General features: G+C 42.7%; 2 protein-coding genes across 2 annotated transcripts; both read left to right on the top strand.

Moving 5' to 3' along the window:
- Positions 1-4,342: 4,342 nt before the first annotated feature.
- Positions 4,343-8,313, top strand: LOC125521405 (carbon catabolite repressor protein 4 homolog 3). Its single transcript, XM_048686462.2, has 13 exons — positions 4,343-4,666; positions 5,050-5,213; positions 5,288-5,353; positions 5,427-5,479; positions 5,569-5,650; positions 6,144-6,224; positions 6,443-6,535; positions 6,816-6,848; positions 6,959-7,029; positions 7,109-7,220; positions 7,304-7,389; positions 7,458-7,542; positions 7,712-8,313. Exons 1-13 carry the CDS (start codon positions 4,405-4,407, stop codon positions 7,865-7,867), a joined length of 1,344 nt encoding a protein of 447 aa, XP_048542419.2. The 5' UTR covers positions 4,343-4,404; the 3' UTR covers positions 7,868-8,313.
- A 3,141-nt stretch (positions 8,314-11,454) lies between these two features.
- On the top strand, positions 11,455-12,721 carry LOC125522335 (protein CURVATURE THYLAKOID 1A, chloroplastic). The gene is made up of 5 exons (XM_048687395.2): positions 11,455-11,697; positions 11,782-11,873; positions 11,975-12,082; positions 12,197-12,268; positions 12,381-12,721. The coding sequence occupies exons 1-5, from the start codon at positions 11,571-11,573 to the stop codon at positions 12,444-12,446; spliced, it is 465 nt and encodes a 154-aa protein (XP_048543352.2). The 5' UTR covers positions 11,455-11,570; the 3' UTR covers positions 12,447-12,721.
- Positions 12,722-15,314: the final 2,593 nt, after the last annotated feature.

The raw sequence follows: 15,314 nt of genomic DNA, 5'->3' as shown, positions 1-15,314 counted from the left end.
ACACACTTTCTGTGTATATGTAGAAAATAAGATACTCTTTCTGTGTATGTAGAAAAGAAGACACTCTTTCTGTGTATTGGGCTTGATTTGGGATAGACCTTCGGTTGCTAACCAGCCATTGAGTCATAATGTAATATCAATACAGCAGAACAACCGGTCGTAAGCTATTCGCGTTAAGCAAGTCTTACTGGGATGATGAGTTGCAAAAATTGATACAAGTGATCTGTCATTGTCAAGCTGTGATTATATTTTGCCATGTGATATTCTTTCCTTGTCTCTTCACTAGTCTGACATGTGACTTTGTGCTGCAACATCAAATTTTTACTTTTGTCATATACGAGTTATTAGAAGAACTTGAATTGCATTCTTAATTGTTTTCCTATTTCTGTCCTTGTAATGTTAACTATTTTTGCTTGTATTTGTAGATGCATGATGCTCTGACTACCGGAAACATCAGGACTACAGATGGATAGAAGAAGCTTTTATCAAAGTCTTCCTTTTCTGACACTTGAGAGAATTTCTCTGCAAGATAAATTTAAGTCTGTTCTTGATCATGCATCTGTATGTGGCTGCACTCAACTGAATATGGTTTGCTTGGTGTGATCTTTCCTAGAACAAGAAGCTTCATGAGCAAGTAGTAGAACTGGAGGGAACGGCTAGAGCATTTCTTTTATGTACTATCAAGATATTAGTCCTTAATACTCTGTCTTGCTGGCCATGTACTAAAAATGGTGCTACCATGTCTCATCAAGATATGTATGCTTGTGATATGCTCAATCTGCGAAGGTCCAGTCAGATGTTTTGTTATGCTTCAAATGGTGGCTGAATTTGTGCCATAAGCCGTCCTTGAACAAAATGAATGGAGAGGGAGATGAAATACTTGAGGTGGTTGCTGCAAAAGTTCTATTTTATAACTAATTGCTAGTAGGTTTTTTTCGTAAAATGTACATTAAGTGGCTGAGATTTTTCCACCAGAATCTATGCCATCCACCTACGATCCAATGGCTCATGGTTGTTTTTCTATTTTTGCATTGGTGGCCCTTCTTCTGTTGTAGTCGTTCCCTTTTTTTATGCATGTCATGATGAAGTGGCATGCTTGCATGTTGAGAGACACATGATAGTGGGGTGGGCCTTTTCTCATGCATGTTAAGGAATGATATGACATACTTGCATGTTAAGAGAAATAAATAATGGGGACTAGCTATTTAGATATAGAAGATTTGATAAATAAAACCAGCTAGATCGCATGCATATGTTTTGATTGAGTGAACTGAAGCATGCAACATGCAGCGTCTTCGACACGGAATTGACTGAGGGGCTGTGCTAAGTCGTCCGTCCCCCGACGGTGAGGGAAAAACCGGTTGTTTTCGTGACAAAATCTCACCTCTCTAGTAGAAATAAATCGTTGCAACAAATCTTGACTATGTATTTTCAGAAGTGTTACAAAAAATATAAAATAAGTAGTAATGTAACAAATCGGTGGTTATGCAACAATCTTTCACAACATTTTTTTCATGAAGGTATTATAACCATGCAAAAATAGTTTTGTAACAATTTTTAAAAAAATACCTGCAAAAAAACAATTTGTAAAAAAGTAATCTCTATCTCTACTATTTTTTTTACTTAAGAAGAATGTAATGTCCCATGTTTACTTTTTTTTTGCACCACCTCGTTTTTCAAATTTCCCCATATGATAATCAAATCATCATAATTTACTTACCTTCTGAGCCAATTCCAGTTTAATTTACTTATCAAAATTCTCATCAAAATATAAGAAAAATCATGGGCAGAATTTGATAAACATATATTTGCACATCACATTAATATGAACAGGTAAATCACAAGCTAACATACTAAAAATATTTATATTCCATTGCAATGCACAAGCATTATCCTAGTTTTTTTTACGTGCAGGCATTGTCCTAGTTTTTAACACCATATATTTTGCGCAAAAAAAGAGTTAACACCATATATGTGGAACGGTGGTTAAGAAAACTAGATGATTCCCCGCGCGTTGCTGCAGGAAATATTGCCCTAAATTATTGTTTTACTCGGTAAAATAACTCAAAAAAGGTTAAGCAAAATTATGAATATACGATTCTGCTTTGACAACAATACTTTAGAATGATACATGATGCGCAATGCATGCGAAATATGAGTTGCATTGAGTGCATAATAGCATTGCCATTGCCTCACAAACACAAATGTCATGAAAAATCATATCCATGAATAGTATTGTTTGCAGACATTGATCGATTATTTTGGGGATCTTGGGTGTACCTAGATAGCCGTTACACCTGTATCTTTGTTAAATCTGAGTAAAGTCGTGACACCATGGACCTCTCCAAGTGTGACTAAGAAAATAAAATAAGCAAAGTAGCACTGGAATGTTCAGTAAAGTTAAATCCTTTTCTCAAGAGACCAAAATGATCATAATTTAAGGAATACTATTCTCAGTTTCATTGATCTGCAGTGGACCATACGAATGATGAAACTCTAGAATAATCTATTTATGCATCAACAGTACATGATATTTATCTGAATCTACATGGAATACTTGCATAAAGGGAAGTATAGAGGAATTGTAATAAAATTACATCAAAGAAAGGATGCGAGCTACCATGATTAGCGGTAAACATACATTTGCATATACCTTAACATTATTGCGTGTGCAGGAAGTAGACTTCTGTAAGAAAAGGAAAAATAGAAAAAAAGTTATGAGTTAGACTGGGCCAAGTAGCACATCTCTTCGAAATTTCTTGAATTAAAAACATTTTCCACCTAGCATGCAATGCTTATGATCTATCCAACAGAAGCATGACAGAAGACAACGACTTCAGTGCACCATTCACGAAAGAAGACGGTAACTTCAGTACCTTTCAGGAAAGAAGCGAGAGAGTTTAGTGTGTAGTGTGTATGCATCAAGATCTTTAGCAAAAATAGATTGACAAAAGTAAGAGGCAACTTATAGATGGTGCCACGCCGGATGGCACATCATAGCTAAAAACCAATGGTAATAGCTTGTTTCTCATTAATGTAAGATAGAGAACAATAAAGTATAGAAATACATTTATAAAAAATAAAGGTAAGTTTACTAAGTAGGAATAATCACCTTTCTGGCCTCTTATTATGAACTGTAAGTGTGCACATCATACCGAATCAAACTATACGACATGATGTGTATACAGATTATTTAGTCACGGTTTTTTTTGCCATAACAATATAAAGTATACAGAATTAATTACTCCATTCTTGGTACTTCCTCTATGTTAATCTGGGATTTTTTGTACCATCATTGTCGCTTCCCTGTGTATATCCTCTGAAATAACATTTGAGGGATAACACGTCGAAATCATGCTAATCCAATTATCTGTTCTATAAGTCATCATTGTAATGAACAGAGAATTAAGCCAACTTCTTCCGAAAAACAACTAACATGATAACTCACCTTATCATATGCAGAAGCTCATGATTCCACAACAATCCACAAATTCAGGATGACATCTTGCAGTGACGCTTTAGAAAACCAAAACTTGATGTATTTTACTCGCCTTTTCTTCGGGCTGCATCAAGGTAACAATTGAAGATGGGAAAGGGAGTGAGGGCGGAAGAGCTTGATTGCTGAAGGGGTTGGCGAGACTCCTCGTCATCAAATCAGGTTGTGGCAGGGGCAGTCGTACCTGTTCGTTGTCGAATCCGCGATGGTGGAGAGAGTTGAAGGTGTCGCATGGAGTTGAAGATGGGAAAGGGAGCGAGTATGGCGGAGCTCTGCCGCAGCTTCTCACCACTGAATCCAACATCTGCTCGGGTCATCGCAGCTCCTCACCGCTGAATTCGGCAGTAGCTTCGTTGTAGACAATCAAGAGATGAGATTGTTGCATGGATTCGTAGAAGGCCAAAATATGGCTTGGGGTGTGGATGCCGATGGGCCACGGGAGAGAAATATAATGTGGAAGGGAAGAGCAAACGAATCACCTAGGAAGAGCAAAGGAATCGCCAGAGAAGATGATACGTGCGTGCCTGGGGCTCTTTTATTTTGCTCCAATTAAGATGTGCCGTGAATAGGAAACGTTGGCTTGCTTTGGGGGTGACCATGTACTACGAAAAATATCCAACAAATTGTTGATTTTTTTTGACATGGCTGATTTGCTGAGGTGGAAGATTTGCTGATGTGGACATCTTGCATGTAATAGGTTAGTGGGGATGAACTATTTAGATATTATAGATAACCTAGATTTACAACACATCTGGACCGTCCGATCCAGATCTTGAGGCACTTATTGTACTCAACCCCTCGTATATAGGAACCCACAAAACGAGTACCGAACCCGTACAATTCCGTTCCCCTCTCACCCCGACCTGACCCACCCACCCCTCGCCGGCCCACCGCCACAGGTCGCCGCAATGGCGTACAACCCTTCGCGCGCGCGCCTCTCGCCGCCAGCTCCCGCGGCCCCTCGCCCCAGGAAGCGCGGACGCTCTCCCTCTGCTCCCGGCGCGGCGGTGTGGCGCGCGTCCGCATACGTCGCTCCTTTCGACCACCGCCGCCGCTGGCAGGACCCCGCAGGCGCGTCTGGCCGCGTCTGGCAGGGGTACCACGCGCCACATGCTCCGGTGCCCTACCGGCGGTGGGTCTTCGCGGACGAGGCATCGACCTCAGGCTCAGGTATCCTGTTAGCTGCACATAGCTGTCGAGGAGATTGGTTACCTTTGCTCACCACTTGTTTGTGTATAGGTCTGATAAAATTGACCCTTTGCATTAGGTATAGTATAAGGAGCTAGTTCAACTAATTAGTTAGTGGAAGTAATTTTCCAAAGGAAAAAAGGTCGGTGAAAGTCAAAAGCTTCTACCCAGCTAGTGCAATCTCCCACAAAGTCATGATCTTCGTGTGTCCTTCCGTTACAAAGTTGTATCAGTTTGGCTTGTTGGCTTGGAAGTGTGTTGCTTATTACAAAGTTATATCATATTGGGTGCAATTGTGTTGCTGAGATGTAGGCATTCGTGCACTATTAGTTTTGTACTGATAATTTCTGTCTTTCTTTTGGTAGATGCATGCACAATCATGTCATACAACATCTTGGCGGATAACAATGCACGGAACCATCCTGACCTTTACTTGGACGTCCCTTGGGATGCTTTGAGGTGGGATTCGAGGAGAAGGCTTATTATCCATGAAATTAGGCACTGGGACTCTGATTTAGTGTGTCTTCAGGCAAGAACTCAACCTGCATATTGGCGATGTCATCCTTCCACTGTACTCTGTAACACTTCGTGTTTGGAAAATAGGAGGTGGATAGATTCCGGGAAATTGCTGCAGAAATGAAGAACAGAGGCTATGAATGTAGCTTTAAGGTATAGCACTGTAACATTTCTCTTTCGAATTTCTGCCTTTCAAATCCTAAGCTGAGTCCCATGCCATCCTCAGGGGCGTACTGGGGATGCTAAAGATGGATGTGCTACCTTTTGGAAGTCAGAACGGTATGATTAATGCTACCCCTTCTCCGCTTGTTATCTTTATTGATTGGAACAAAGCAGCAATTTCATCCTTATCTTTGTTTGAATTGTAGGTTACGTCTGCTTGAGGAAGATAGTATTGACTTTAGTGAATTCAATCTACGAAATAATGTTGCTCAAGTATTAGTTTTTGAGGTACTTAGATTTACATCAAAGCACTAGTTGGTTCAGTTCATTAACTAAAGTAAGGAGTAATTTCTCATTCATCCTGGTAAGAGTTAGCAGATAATCATAATCGTTTGGATTCTTCTGCTAGTAATGTTTTTCCCTATTTGATATGGGGCCCGAGACCCAAATAATGGGTAGAACTAGCAGGAAATAGAAAAGGAGGGGAGACTGGATATCTTTTTTTCTGTGATAGTTCTATCTTTTCTTTGCGAGTCGAATAGCTCTATCTGGAAACATGCACCATGTATTATTACAATTTTAGCATTGCCTTGTGACTTCCTTTACATTGTGTAAATGAACCAAATGATGTACTACAATCGTGCATTTTCTAAATAGCTTCCCAGCTACCATCTTTTGTATAATTTTTCTTCTTATTCAGGTCTCTGCTAAGTAACCAATATTTTATTGTTGGCAGAAAAATGGTTGTATTAATTTTTTCTGTTACATGTTTCCTTTTCAGCTTAACGGAACCCAAAAATTTGTACTCGGGAATATTCATGTTTTGTTTAATCCAAAGCGTGGAGATGTAAAAATGGGACAGGTATGTCAGTTTAGTTAAAATCAGCATCATTTGTTTCCTGCGTATCTAATATCATTGTGTGGTCGTGTCTCAAGATGGTCTGCATAATCCTCATTAGCTGATATGAATGTAATGCACAGTTTGAAATGACTATTGACCACTTAAAATTTGGCAGCTATCTATTTACTCCTTCCAACTTTACCCAAATTGTTGTTTACTCCTGATTCCCCTTCTTCCAGATCCGCATGCTACTGGAGAGGGCAAATGCTCTTGCTGGAAAATGGGATGGAATTCCTATTGTACTTGCTGGTGATTTTAACAGCACACCTGAAGTATGTTTTAGTTGCTTCCTTGCATATATGTGTCTTAAGATTCTCACATAAAGATAATTACTTGTAACAAGTGTTTGGTTTCTGGAACTGAGATGACGTTTTACTGCTCATGAGTGATAGTGCTTTAGATTGGCTGCGGGTCTAGGATGGTACAATTAGAGTAATAAGTTGTGAATAGGTTTTTAAATATTTTTTTACTGAAATGTGGTATCTCATAATTTAGAGCTGACATTTTTCTTTCATCGGTTCTAACTTTTCTTTTTTCTTTTCCTTGGACCAGAGTGCCATCTACAAGTTCTTGTCGACAATGAAGGTGAAATATTGCGTTAGATATTTCTTGCATATCCCCAAAGTTATAGTGGACTCTGGTTATTATAGAATTGATTGACAATGCATACAATGTGCTCTTTTTTGTGTCACCAGCTGAACGTTTCTTTGCATGATAGAAGGCAGTTGTCTGGACTGGATAGCTCTGAATTTGGTTTGTATTGTAGGTCAGAATCTTTTCTTGTCAGATCTTAGTTGACCTAGCACATTTCTTCCTTTTAAGATTTGTATGTACCTTCCTTGTAGTTTACTGAACTATGGATGGAGTGACGAAGAAGTGAGAAATGCGACAGGGTCCTCAAATGTCATGGTCGCTAGCCATCCGTTGAAGCTCTCTAGCTCTTATGCCATGTTAAAGGTAGTATTTATTTTCATTGGAAAGTGAAGCACTCTCTTTGACTATTCGACATATAGTTGAAATGAAGTGCCGATTTATTTTAGGGAAATTCGAGCAATAGGGGTTATCATGGTGAACCTCTAGCAACGTCATATCACAAGAAGTTTCTTGGGACTGTTGATTATTTGTGGTATGCTTCTAATCGTGCCTGTATCTTATTCTACACATGTACAATGTGGCTGAGTCTCTTTGTTGAAGGTATACTCCTGGGCTTGAATGCTCCAGAGTTTTGGACACCCTACCTGTGGATGCTTTGAGGAGAACGAGGGGTCTTCCAACCAGGGTACTTCCTCATTTAGTACATCATACTAATTAGAAAAATCTTTCTGTGAAAAAGGACATGGTTTAAACTTTGGGTCGTGTCATGATTCGAGTTTTGGCTGTAAATTTTCTGTTATGCACAATGTTCATATTTAACTGCTAACAACGATGTCATGTTGAAAATTTATCAGGAGATGGGCAGTGATCATCTGCCCATTGTTGCTGAATTCATCTTCTCGGAACAGATCAGAGATGCATCTGAGCAAGAAGATGAATCCGACCAAGACGAATCTGCACGAGAAGCAAGCACATCAAAACACATATATTTCTCAGACAGTGACAGTTAGGTTGATACAAGTTAGTTATTCAATTGGTAGGAAAGGTTTAGGATAACTGACTCGGAGGGCACAGCGCACAGCACATCAGAGTATGTGCGGCGGTGACCATGCCAGTCAGGATTCAGATGCAGAAATTATCTTATCTATCGTAAGGCTCATGTCATATCCTTGCCAAACACGTTGTGAGTGAATGTGCAAGGTGTTTTGCCAGGACCTGTAGTGGATTCCAGTCATGCTGCTTCAGGCTGCTGATACGGATCAGAATCAGGTGTGTGGAGATGATGTCTCCAATGCCAAGGTTATGGCCAAACGCTCGAGTGTTCTCCGCAAGGTATACAAATATTTGTCAGTTTAGCATTTGGTACTCAAGTGTATCTATTCTCCTATTTTGCGCAGAATATTGACAGGCTATCATTATGATTTAACGGCAGTCTGTACATGACGACTGTAATGTACTCGTTCTGTCTATACCCTGTGTTTAGAATGCTATATAGGAGGAGACTAACCAAACGTTGCATATATCCTGTAATAAATTATACTCCCTCTAAAGAAATATAAGAGCGTTTAGATCATTACTTTAGTTATCTAAACGCTCTTACATTTGTTTATGGAGGGAGTGTCATCGATGAGGCCAGGTTGGCTTTAGTAGGGGAGTTGTGTGTCCGTCGGTGGCTAGCTGAGTTTTAACTACGGTCTCAAGTCACATTTCTAGCCCTCCCATCGTCACGCTAAGATTCGTGATGGCTTTTGTTTGTTACCACGGGAGCGACGGGTGTGCGGCTCATCTGTACAGGGGCTGCCTTACCCATCACCTTTCTACGAGCCCACAGACAAGCGACGAGTTACTTTTGCTTATTTGCACGAGTTGAGCTATGTGGGGTTTCTTCTTTTTACCCGACCAAAAAGGAAAGATGGGGACCGCTCCAAGCTTTTTGCATGTTTTGTTATTTGTTCACGATAGCTTCTAGGGGTAAGCTCTTTTTTTTTTTGGCGGATGAGGGGTAAGCTCTTTGTTATGACTTATTTACTTTTTTCTCATGATTAATTGCTGTTTTTTGGGACGGAGGGAGTATATTAGAACATTGTGTCACTATTTTCTCTTTTCTTAACTTTAATAGATTAATTTTGTTTTAGCGTAATATTTGTTTTACATAATTTGTCCCTTATAATTTTTAAATAAAAATTCACGGTGTCAACACAATAATGAAGTTGAGATTGAAAAAAAAGGGTTGCAACTATGGTCGGGAGGGGGAGCCACATGCATGTCCTGCAACTGCAAGTGTTATAAGCTGACTGCAACATTTTAAGAGGGGCCGCAACTGCATGTTTTCAAGTTGGGTCACAACTACATGTTTTTAAGGTGGAGTCGCAGCTGCATGTTTCAAGAGGGGCCGCAACTGCATGTCTGCAAGGTGAGTCGCAACAACATGATTTTAAGCCGGGGTCATAACTGCATGTTTTCAAGGTAGATCGTAATTGCATATTTTTAGAGGGGGGGGGGGGGTCACAACTGCATATTTTCAAGGTGAGTTACAACTGCATATTTATAAGAGAGGCCACAACTCCATGTGTTTAAGAGAGGCCGCAACTGCATGTTTTTAAGGTGGGTCGCAATTGCATATTTTTAAAATGGGGTCGCAGTGCAACTGTATGTTTTCAAGAGGGGTCGTAACTGCATGTTTTCAAAGTGGATTGAAACTGTATGTTTTCAAAAGGGGGTCGCAACGGTATGTTTTTAAGGTGAGTCAAAATTGCATGTTTTTAAGGCAGGTCGCAACGCATTTTTTTAAGGCAGGTTGAAACTGCATGTTTTCAAGGCGGGTCGCAACCGCACATTTTCAAGAGGGGTCGCAACTGAATGTTATTAAGGCGGGTCGCATCTGCATGTTTTCAACAAGGGGAGGGGGGGGGGGGGGGGTGTTGCATCTGCATGTTTTCAACAGGGGGTCGCAACTACATGTCTTTAAGGCGAGATCACATGCATGTTTTTCAAGAGGAGTTGCTAAGGCATGTTGTGACTGCATGTATTTCAAGCGGGGTCGCAACTGCATGCTTTCAAGGGAGTGTCGTGACTACATGTTTATCATGAGCTTTTTCAAATAAAAAAAATCTCTATACACTTTGGGAACTTGTGATTTTTCGACAAATTCATGATTTTTAAAATTTCGTGAACTTTTTTTACATTTAGGATTTTTAAGTTTCACCAACATTTTTTTGAATTCATGATCAATTTTTGAAATTCATGAACATTTTTTGTATTTGACAAAATAAAAAATCACATGGTATATGGGGAAATGGAGCAACAAGAAACTGACATAACTCTATTATTATAATTGCGGCGCCATTTTTGCCAACATATTATAGCGAAATGGAACAAAAGGAAATTAAAAAAAATCATGGTTAATTAGTTTGTCGTGTGTTTTTTGACACAATACAGGCGTAAGCACTCATACATACGCGCATACACTCATCTCTATGAACACACACGCACACCCTATCCCTATGAGCACCTTCGAGAGACTGAGCCGGCATATCTTCTTGAGATTTACGAAACCACCGTAGGCACCTCATCATCGACGAGACCGTCTACTCCCATTGAAAGCGCATTGCCGGAAATCCTGAAATAAATTCAGGAATAATGCGAGTACTAGGACTTAAACTCTGATGGGCTGGGAATACCACAGTCCCTCCAACCACATGTTGGTTCGCTAATTAGTTTGTTATGTTAATTGTTCCTAAAACATGTTTTCCTACAAGTTCCCACTTTTTTTTTTTTGAGTTAAACCTACAAGTTCCCACCTAGCTTCATCGTGGCTACAACTAGTAGTTCTGCTACTATTCAGCGTCGCAATAACAACTAGTAGTTGTGCTCAAGCCTCTTGCCGCACAACACAAAAAATTACTAGGCTAAGAAAAGACAAGAACACGCATTAGGCCAGCCCAAAAAGAAAAACAAACGAGATACAACTATGATGACATCATCTGAGATGAATTAGAGCATAGTTATGTCTCAGCTAGACCAGTTCTAGCCAATCCTGGCAGTCTGTACTATGCGCTATATACTAACTCGTTGGCACTAATTATTTGAGGATCTTGCGTTTAGACTGCTATAGGAGTAGGAGACTAACCAAACGTTGCACAGATCCCCTAATATATTAGAAATTGCTGTTATCGATGAGGTCAGACAGGCTTTAGTAGGGGAGCTGGGCGTCGGCGGCTTGTTCTAATGGGATAGTGGTCATTCGATGATCTATTAATCTACAGATGGAGTGATTTTTATTATGTGTGTTCTGTTTTGTACTTCTGGTGGACTTTTGTATGAGGCCAAGTCTTTTTCATAAAAGAAAAAAACTAAAAATTGCTGCAATAGCGAAACATACAGATGCAGAAGCTGAGTGGTACTAGCAAAATGCAAATCGACCTTGCATTGTCCCCAACCGTGAAATTCCCAGTCCCCACTCATCAGGCACCAACCAAAGGAATGCCTGGTACGGGAGGGCAGGGAGGCCATCCATGGATGTGAAGATAGGGAGGCAGCCAATCACAGCCAAGCGCGCCGCCACGTCACCGCTCCGAGGGACCAAAGACGCGGGCGAGCGCGGCCGCACAAGAGCCCCTCCTACACAACAACCGTTCCAGCTTTTGTTGTTCCGTTAGCACCAGCGAAACGCAGAGCGAGAGGCCGAGGAAGCGATAAGGCACTGACAGATCAATGGCTGCCACGGCGTACTCCGTGGCCCTCCTCGGAGGGGCACGCCTCCCCGCCGCCACCGGCAACGCCGCCCCCCGCTCCCCCGCCCTCCTCCCGCGGCGCAACTTCCACCCTCTCCGCCTCCAAGGTGCACATGCATGCTAGTAGTATCTATCAGCCGGGTTTTTTCGGGGAAATTCTTTTGGCTCTGACGACTTCGCCGAGCTTGCAGATGCGCCCAGGCCGTCCCTGCTCCGCGTGAAGGCCGCCTCCGACGACACGTCGGCGAGCGGCGACGAGATCATCGAGGACCTCAAGGGGAAGGTTCGTACCAGCTACCTGCCTGCGTAAACGTATGGGCATATCAGTTCCTGGCTCCTGCACAATGTGCCTATCGTCACCCGTTCTCTTTTCCTGTGTGACAGTGGGAGGCGATTGAGGACAAGCCCACCTTCCTCCTCTACAGCGGCGGCGCCGTCGTGGCTCTCTGGCTCACCACCGTCGTCGTCGGCGCCATCAACTCCGTGCCGTTGGTACGTGCACGCTGACCAAATTAACCGCCTCTTGCGTTTTTTCGCAGTTAATCCCCAAGCTCTGAACTGTGGTGGATGATGAATTTATGATGTTCTGTGGTCTGCTTTGTGCAGCTCCCCAAGCTCCTGGAGCTGGTTGGGCTCGGCTACACCGGGTGGTTCGTCTACCGCTACCTCCTCTTCAAGGTATAACAATGCTAGCACATGGTACATCTTGTGTGTGTTTGAATTGAATTGGCCAATTTTGCATAGGATTATTAATTTACATGGATGCTTTGGTGTTTCTTACTTCTCACAGGAAAGCAGGAAAGAGTTGGCCACCGACATCGAGAGCTTGAAGAAGAAGATCGCCGGAACAGAATAAACTCAAGTTCTCTGGAACGTTTTCGATGGCTCCTTTGTCTGTCCATGTAATGGAAGAACACCTACTTGCTTAGAGTACCATCCACTGCATTTGTGTGTTACATACATATCTGTATGAAAAAAGAAATGCGCTTTGGTTGGTGTGCGGTGACAATAGTGAAATTGTATCAGTTTCTGGAAGTCTTCTATTGTTTTCTATATCAATGTGTTCATATGGGAAACGTGATCTGTCGAATTGACTTTATATGAATAAAATGAAACTCATATTGTATTGTAGAGGATAAGTGACTCAAAGCTGAGGCACACCTATTTTTAGTATATTTATTTGGTATAAATAAATAAATATAGAAAGGTGTAAATCATGATCTCTTAATCTACTTATGAGGTTTACATGCAAATAACATGTTTTAATTTGATATTACATGATAATGCAGGGTTGAAACTAATGAGTTATCTTAGTTTAATTTAGTAAAGTGCTACAATGACCATTATACCAAAATAAAATGTTGGTTACAATAAACATTTAGCAGCAACAGTTTATACCCCATTATTGCAATTGCCTGATATTCACTGTCAAAACAAAATTGCCTGATATTTGTAGTTGGAGGTGAACCCAAATCTACATTGAATATGGATATTTCATAGTCACTTTGGATATCGATGATTGTCTACCCACTTCATCATCTTTCAGTGTTGCTTCATGCGACGAGCATGACGCTTCCTTGGTGCTAGTGTTGCTAGGTACTATTAAGCTCACCGACTCCTCGGTGTTTTATAATGTGTGATATGTGTCGTCATCCCTTTTATAGGTTTTTTATACACATTTGCGAGGAAAAACCTATTTTTTAGCTCTCAATGGTTTCTATAGTTCCCATCAACACACAAAACTAATTAAACATAATGTTTCCCGTTCATGACAATTAGGTTTTCATCATGACGTAAGCAAACCTCTTGTTTCCAAAAAGATCAAAAGTCATATACAGTCAACCACCCCTACAAGGCCATACTTACAAAGAAAACTACACACATGTACTTAGGAAATCGACGTTGTCTTTCTCCTGCGCTCGCCCGCAGAGCGCCTTGAGCAAAGCTTGATGTCGCCTCCGGGCCTTTGAAACACCATCAGAGCCAGGGAAATGTTGTTGAGCAACGGGTGTGAAGTCGACATTGGAGCTAGAATACGCCGGTGACAATGACCTGGCAAATATATTGTCATCTCATGTAGGAAGGTGACAAACAGAGTGTTTGACAAAAAACTACCACATTTGAGGCTTCCGTCCCACGGAACTACCACTTTTTAAAAAGTGACCGAAAACTACCAAAAAATTGGAATCTCGTGACTAAAAACTACCACTTTCGGGAAATGGCCAGTTCAGACGATTTAAACGCTTTATGACATGTTGGACCTGTCTGTCAAGGCTGACGTGGCGGGATAGTCAACTCTGTTATTTCGGACCATTAAGTTGACCGTTACGATAGGTGGACCTCACATGTCAGCATCACCTTCTTCCTCCTCTCTCTCTTTGCCATTTCAACAAACACCTTACCAGCAGTAGAGCAGCACACTGGCGGTAGCTCTTTGGACTGCAGCACGCCAACGAGCCGCTGCCGCCTGGCGTGTGACCTGGTCACCACTGAGTCGCCGGCGTCGTTACTCACGTGCTTGCGTGAGTGGTAGTCCAAAGGCCGAACGTCGTAGGGTGGTGGTCGGTGATGGCCTCGGGAGAGCCATGGGGCGGCGCAGGCAGGAGGACGCTGGGAGGCGACAGAGCTGGATGGAGCCCAGGGCATGGAGGAGGCCACCGATGACGCACTCGACGGCGAGGGCCAACAACACATCAGCGGCAGGAGGGAGTCAATGGTGGCGGACGGCAAGGGAGGCAAGCAGCTCGGCCCTGGCGTTAGGCAGGGGTCACGGAGGAGATGCAGAAGGACCGCGGGCGAGGCTGGGAGGAGGCGCTTGGGGCCGGCCATGGCAGGCGGTGGATGGAGCATAGGCCGAGGTGCCATGGCAGGGGGAGCTCACGCGCGTGAGAAGCGAAGTCAGGGAGGAAGGGAAAGGATGTTGGGGAACGCAGTAATTTCAAAAAAATCCTACGCACATGCAAGATCATGGTGATGCATAGCAACGAGAGGGAAGAGTATCGTCTACATACCCTTGTAGACCGTAAGAGGAAGCGTTATGACAACGCGGTTGATGTAGTCATACGTCTTCACGATCGACCGATCCTAGTACCGAACGTACGGCACCTCCACGATCTGCACATGTTTAGCTCGGTGACGTCCCGCGAACTCAAGATCCAGTAGAGCTTCGTGGGAGAGTTTCGTCAGCACGACGGTGTGATGACGGTGATGATGTTTCTACCGGAACAGGGCTTCGCCTAAGCACCGCTACGATATAACCGAGGTGGATTATGGTGGAGGGGGGCACCGCACACGGCTAAAAGATCAACTGATCAACTTGTGTATCCATGGGGTGTCCCCTCCCCCGTATATAAAGGAGTGGAGGAGGGGGAGGGCCGACCCTCTCTATGGCGCGCCCTGGGGGAGTCCTACCCCCTCCGGGAGTAGGATTCCCTCCTTTCCTAGTAGAAGTAGGAGCCCTTCCAAGTAGGAGTAGGAGTAGGAGAGGAAGGAAGGAGGAGAGAGGGAGGAAGGAAAGGGGGGCCGGCCCCCCTCCCCATTCGGATTGGGCTTGGGGGGCACGCTTCCCTCTTTTCCCTTCCCTCTCCTCTATTCCACTAAGGCCCAATAAGGCCCATATACTCCCCGGGGGGTTCCGTAACCTCCCGGTACTCCAGAAAAATGCCTGAACCACTCGAAACCATTCCGATGTCCAAATATAGGCTTTCAATATATCGATCTTTAT

The sequence above is a fragment of the Triticum urartu genome, chromosome 7A, assembly GCF_056163025.1.
Source record: "Triticum urartu cultivar PI428250 chromosome 7A, HENAU_Tu73, whole genome shotgun sequence".
Lineage (NCBI taxonomy): Eukaryota > Viridiplantae > Streptophyta > Magnoliopsida > Poales > Poaceae > Triticum > Triticum urartu.
The sequence above is the reverse complement of the archived record's forward strand: the minus strand, read 5'-3'. Positions and strand labels throughout refer to the sequence as shown.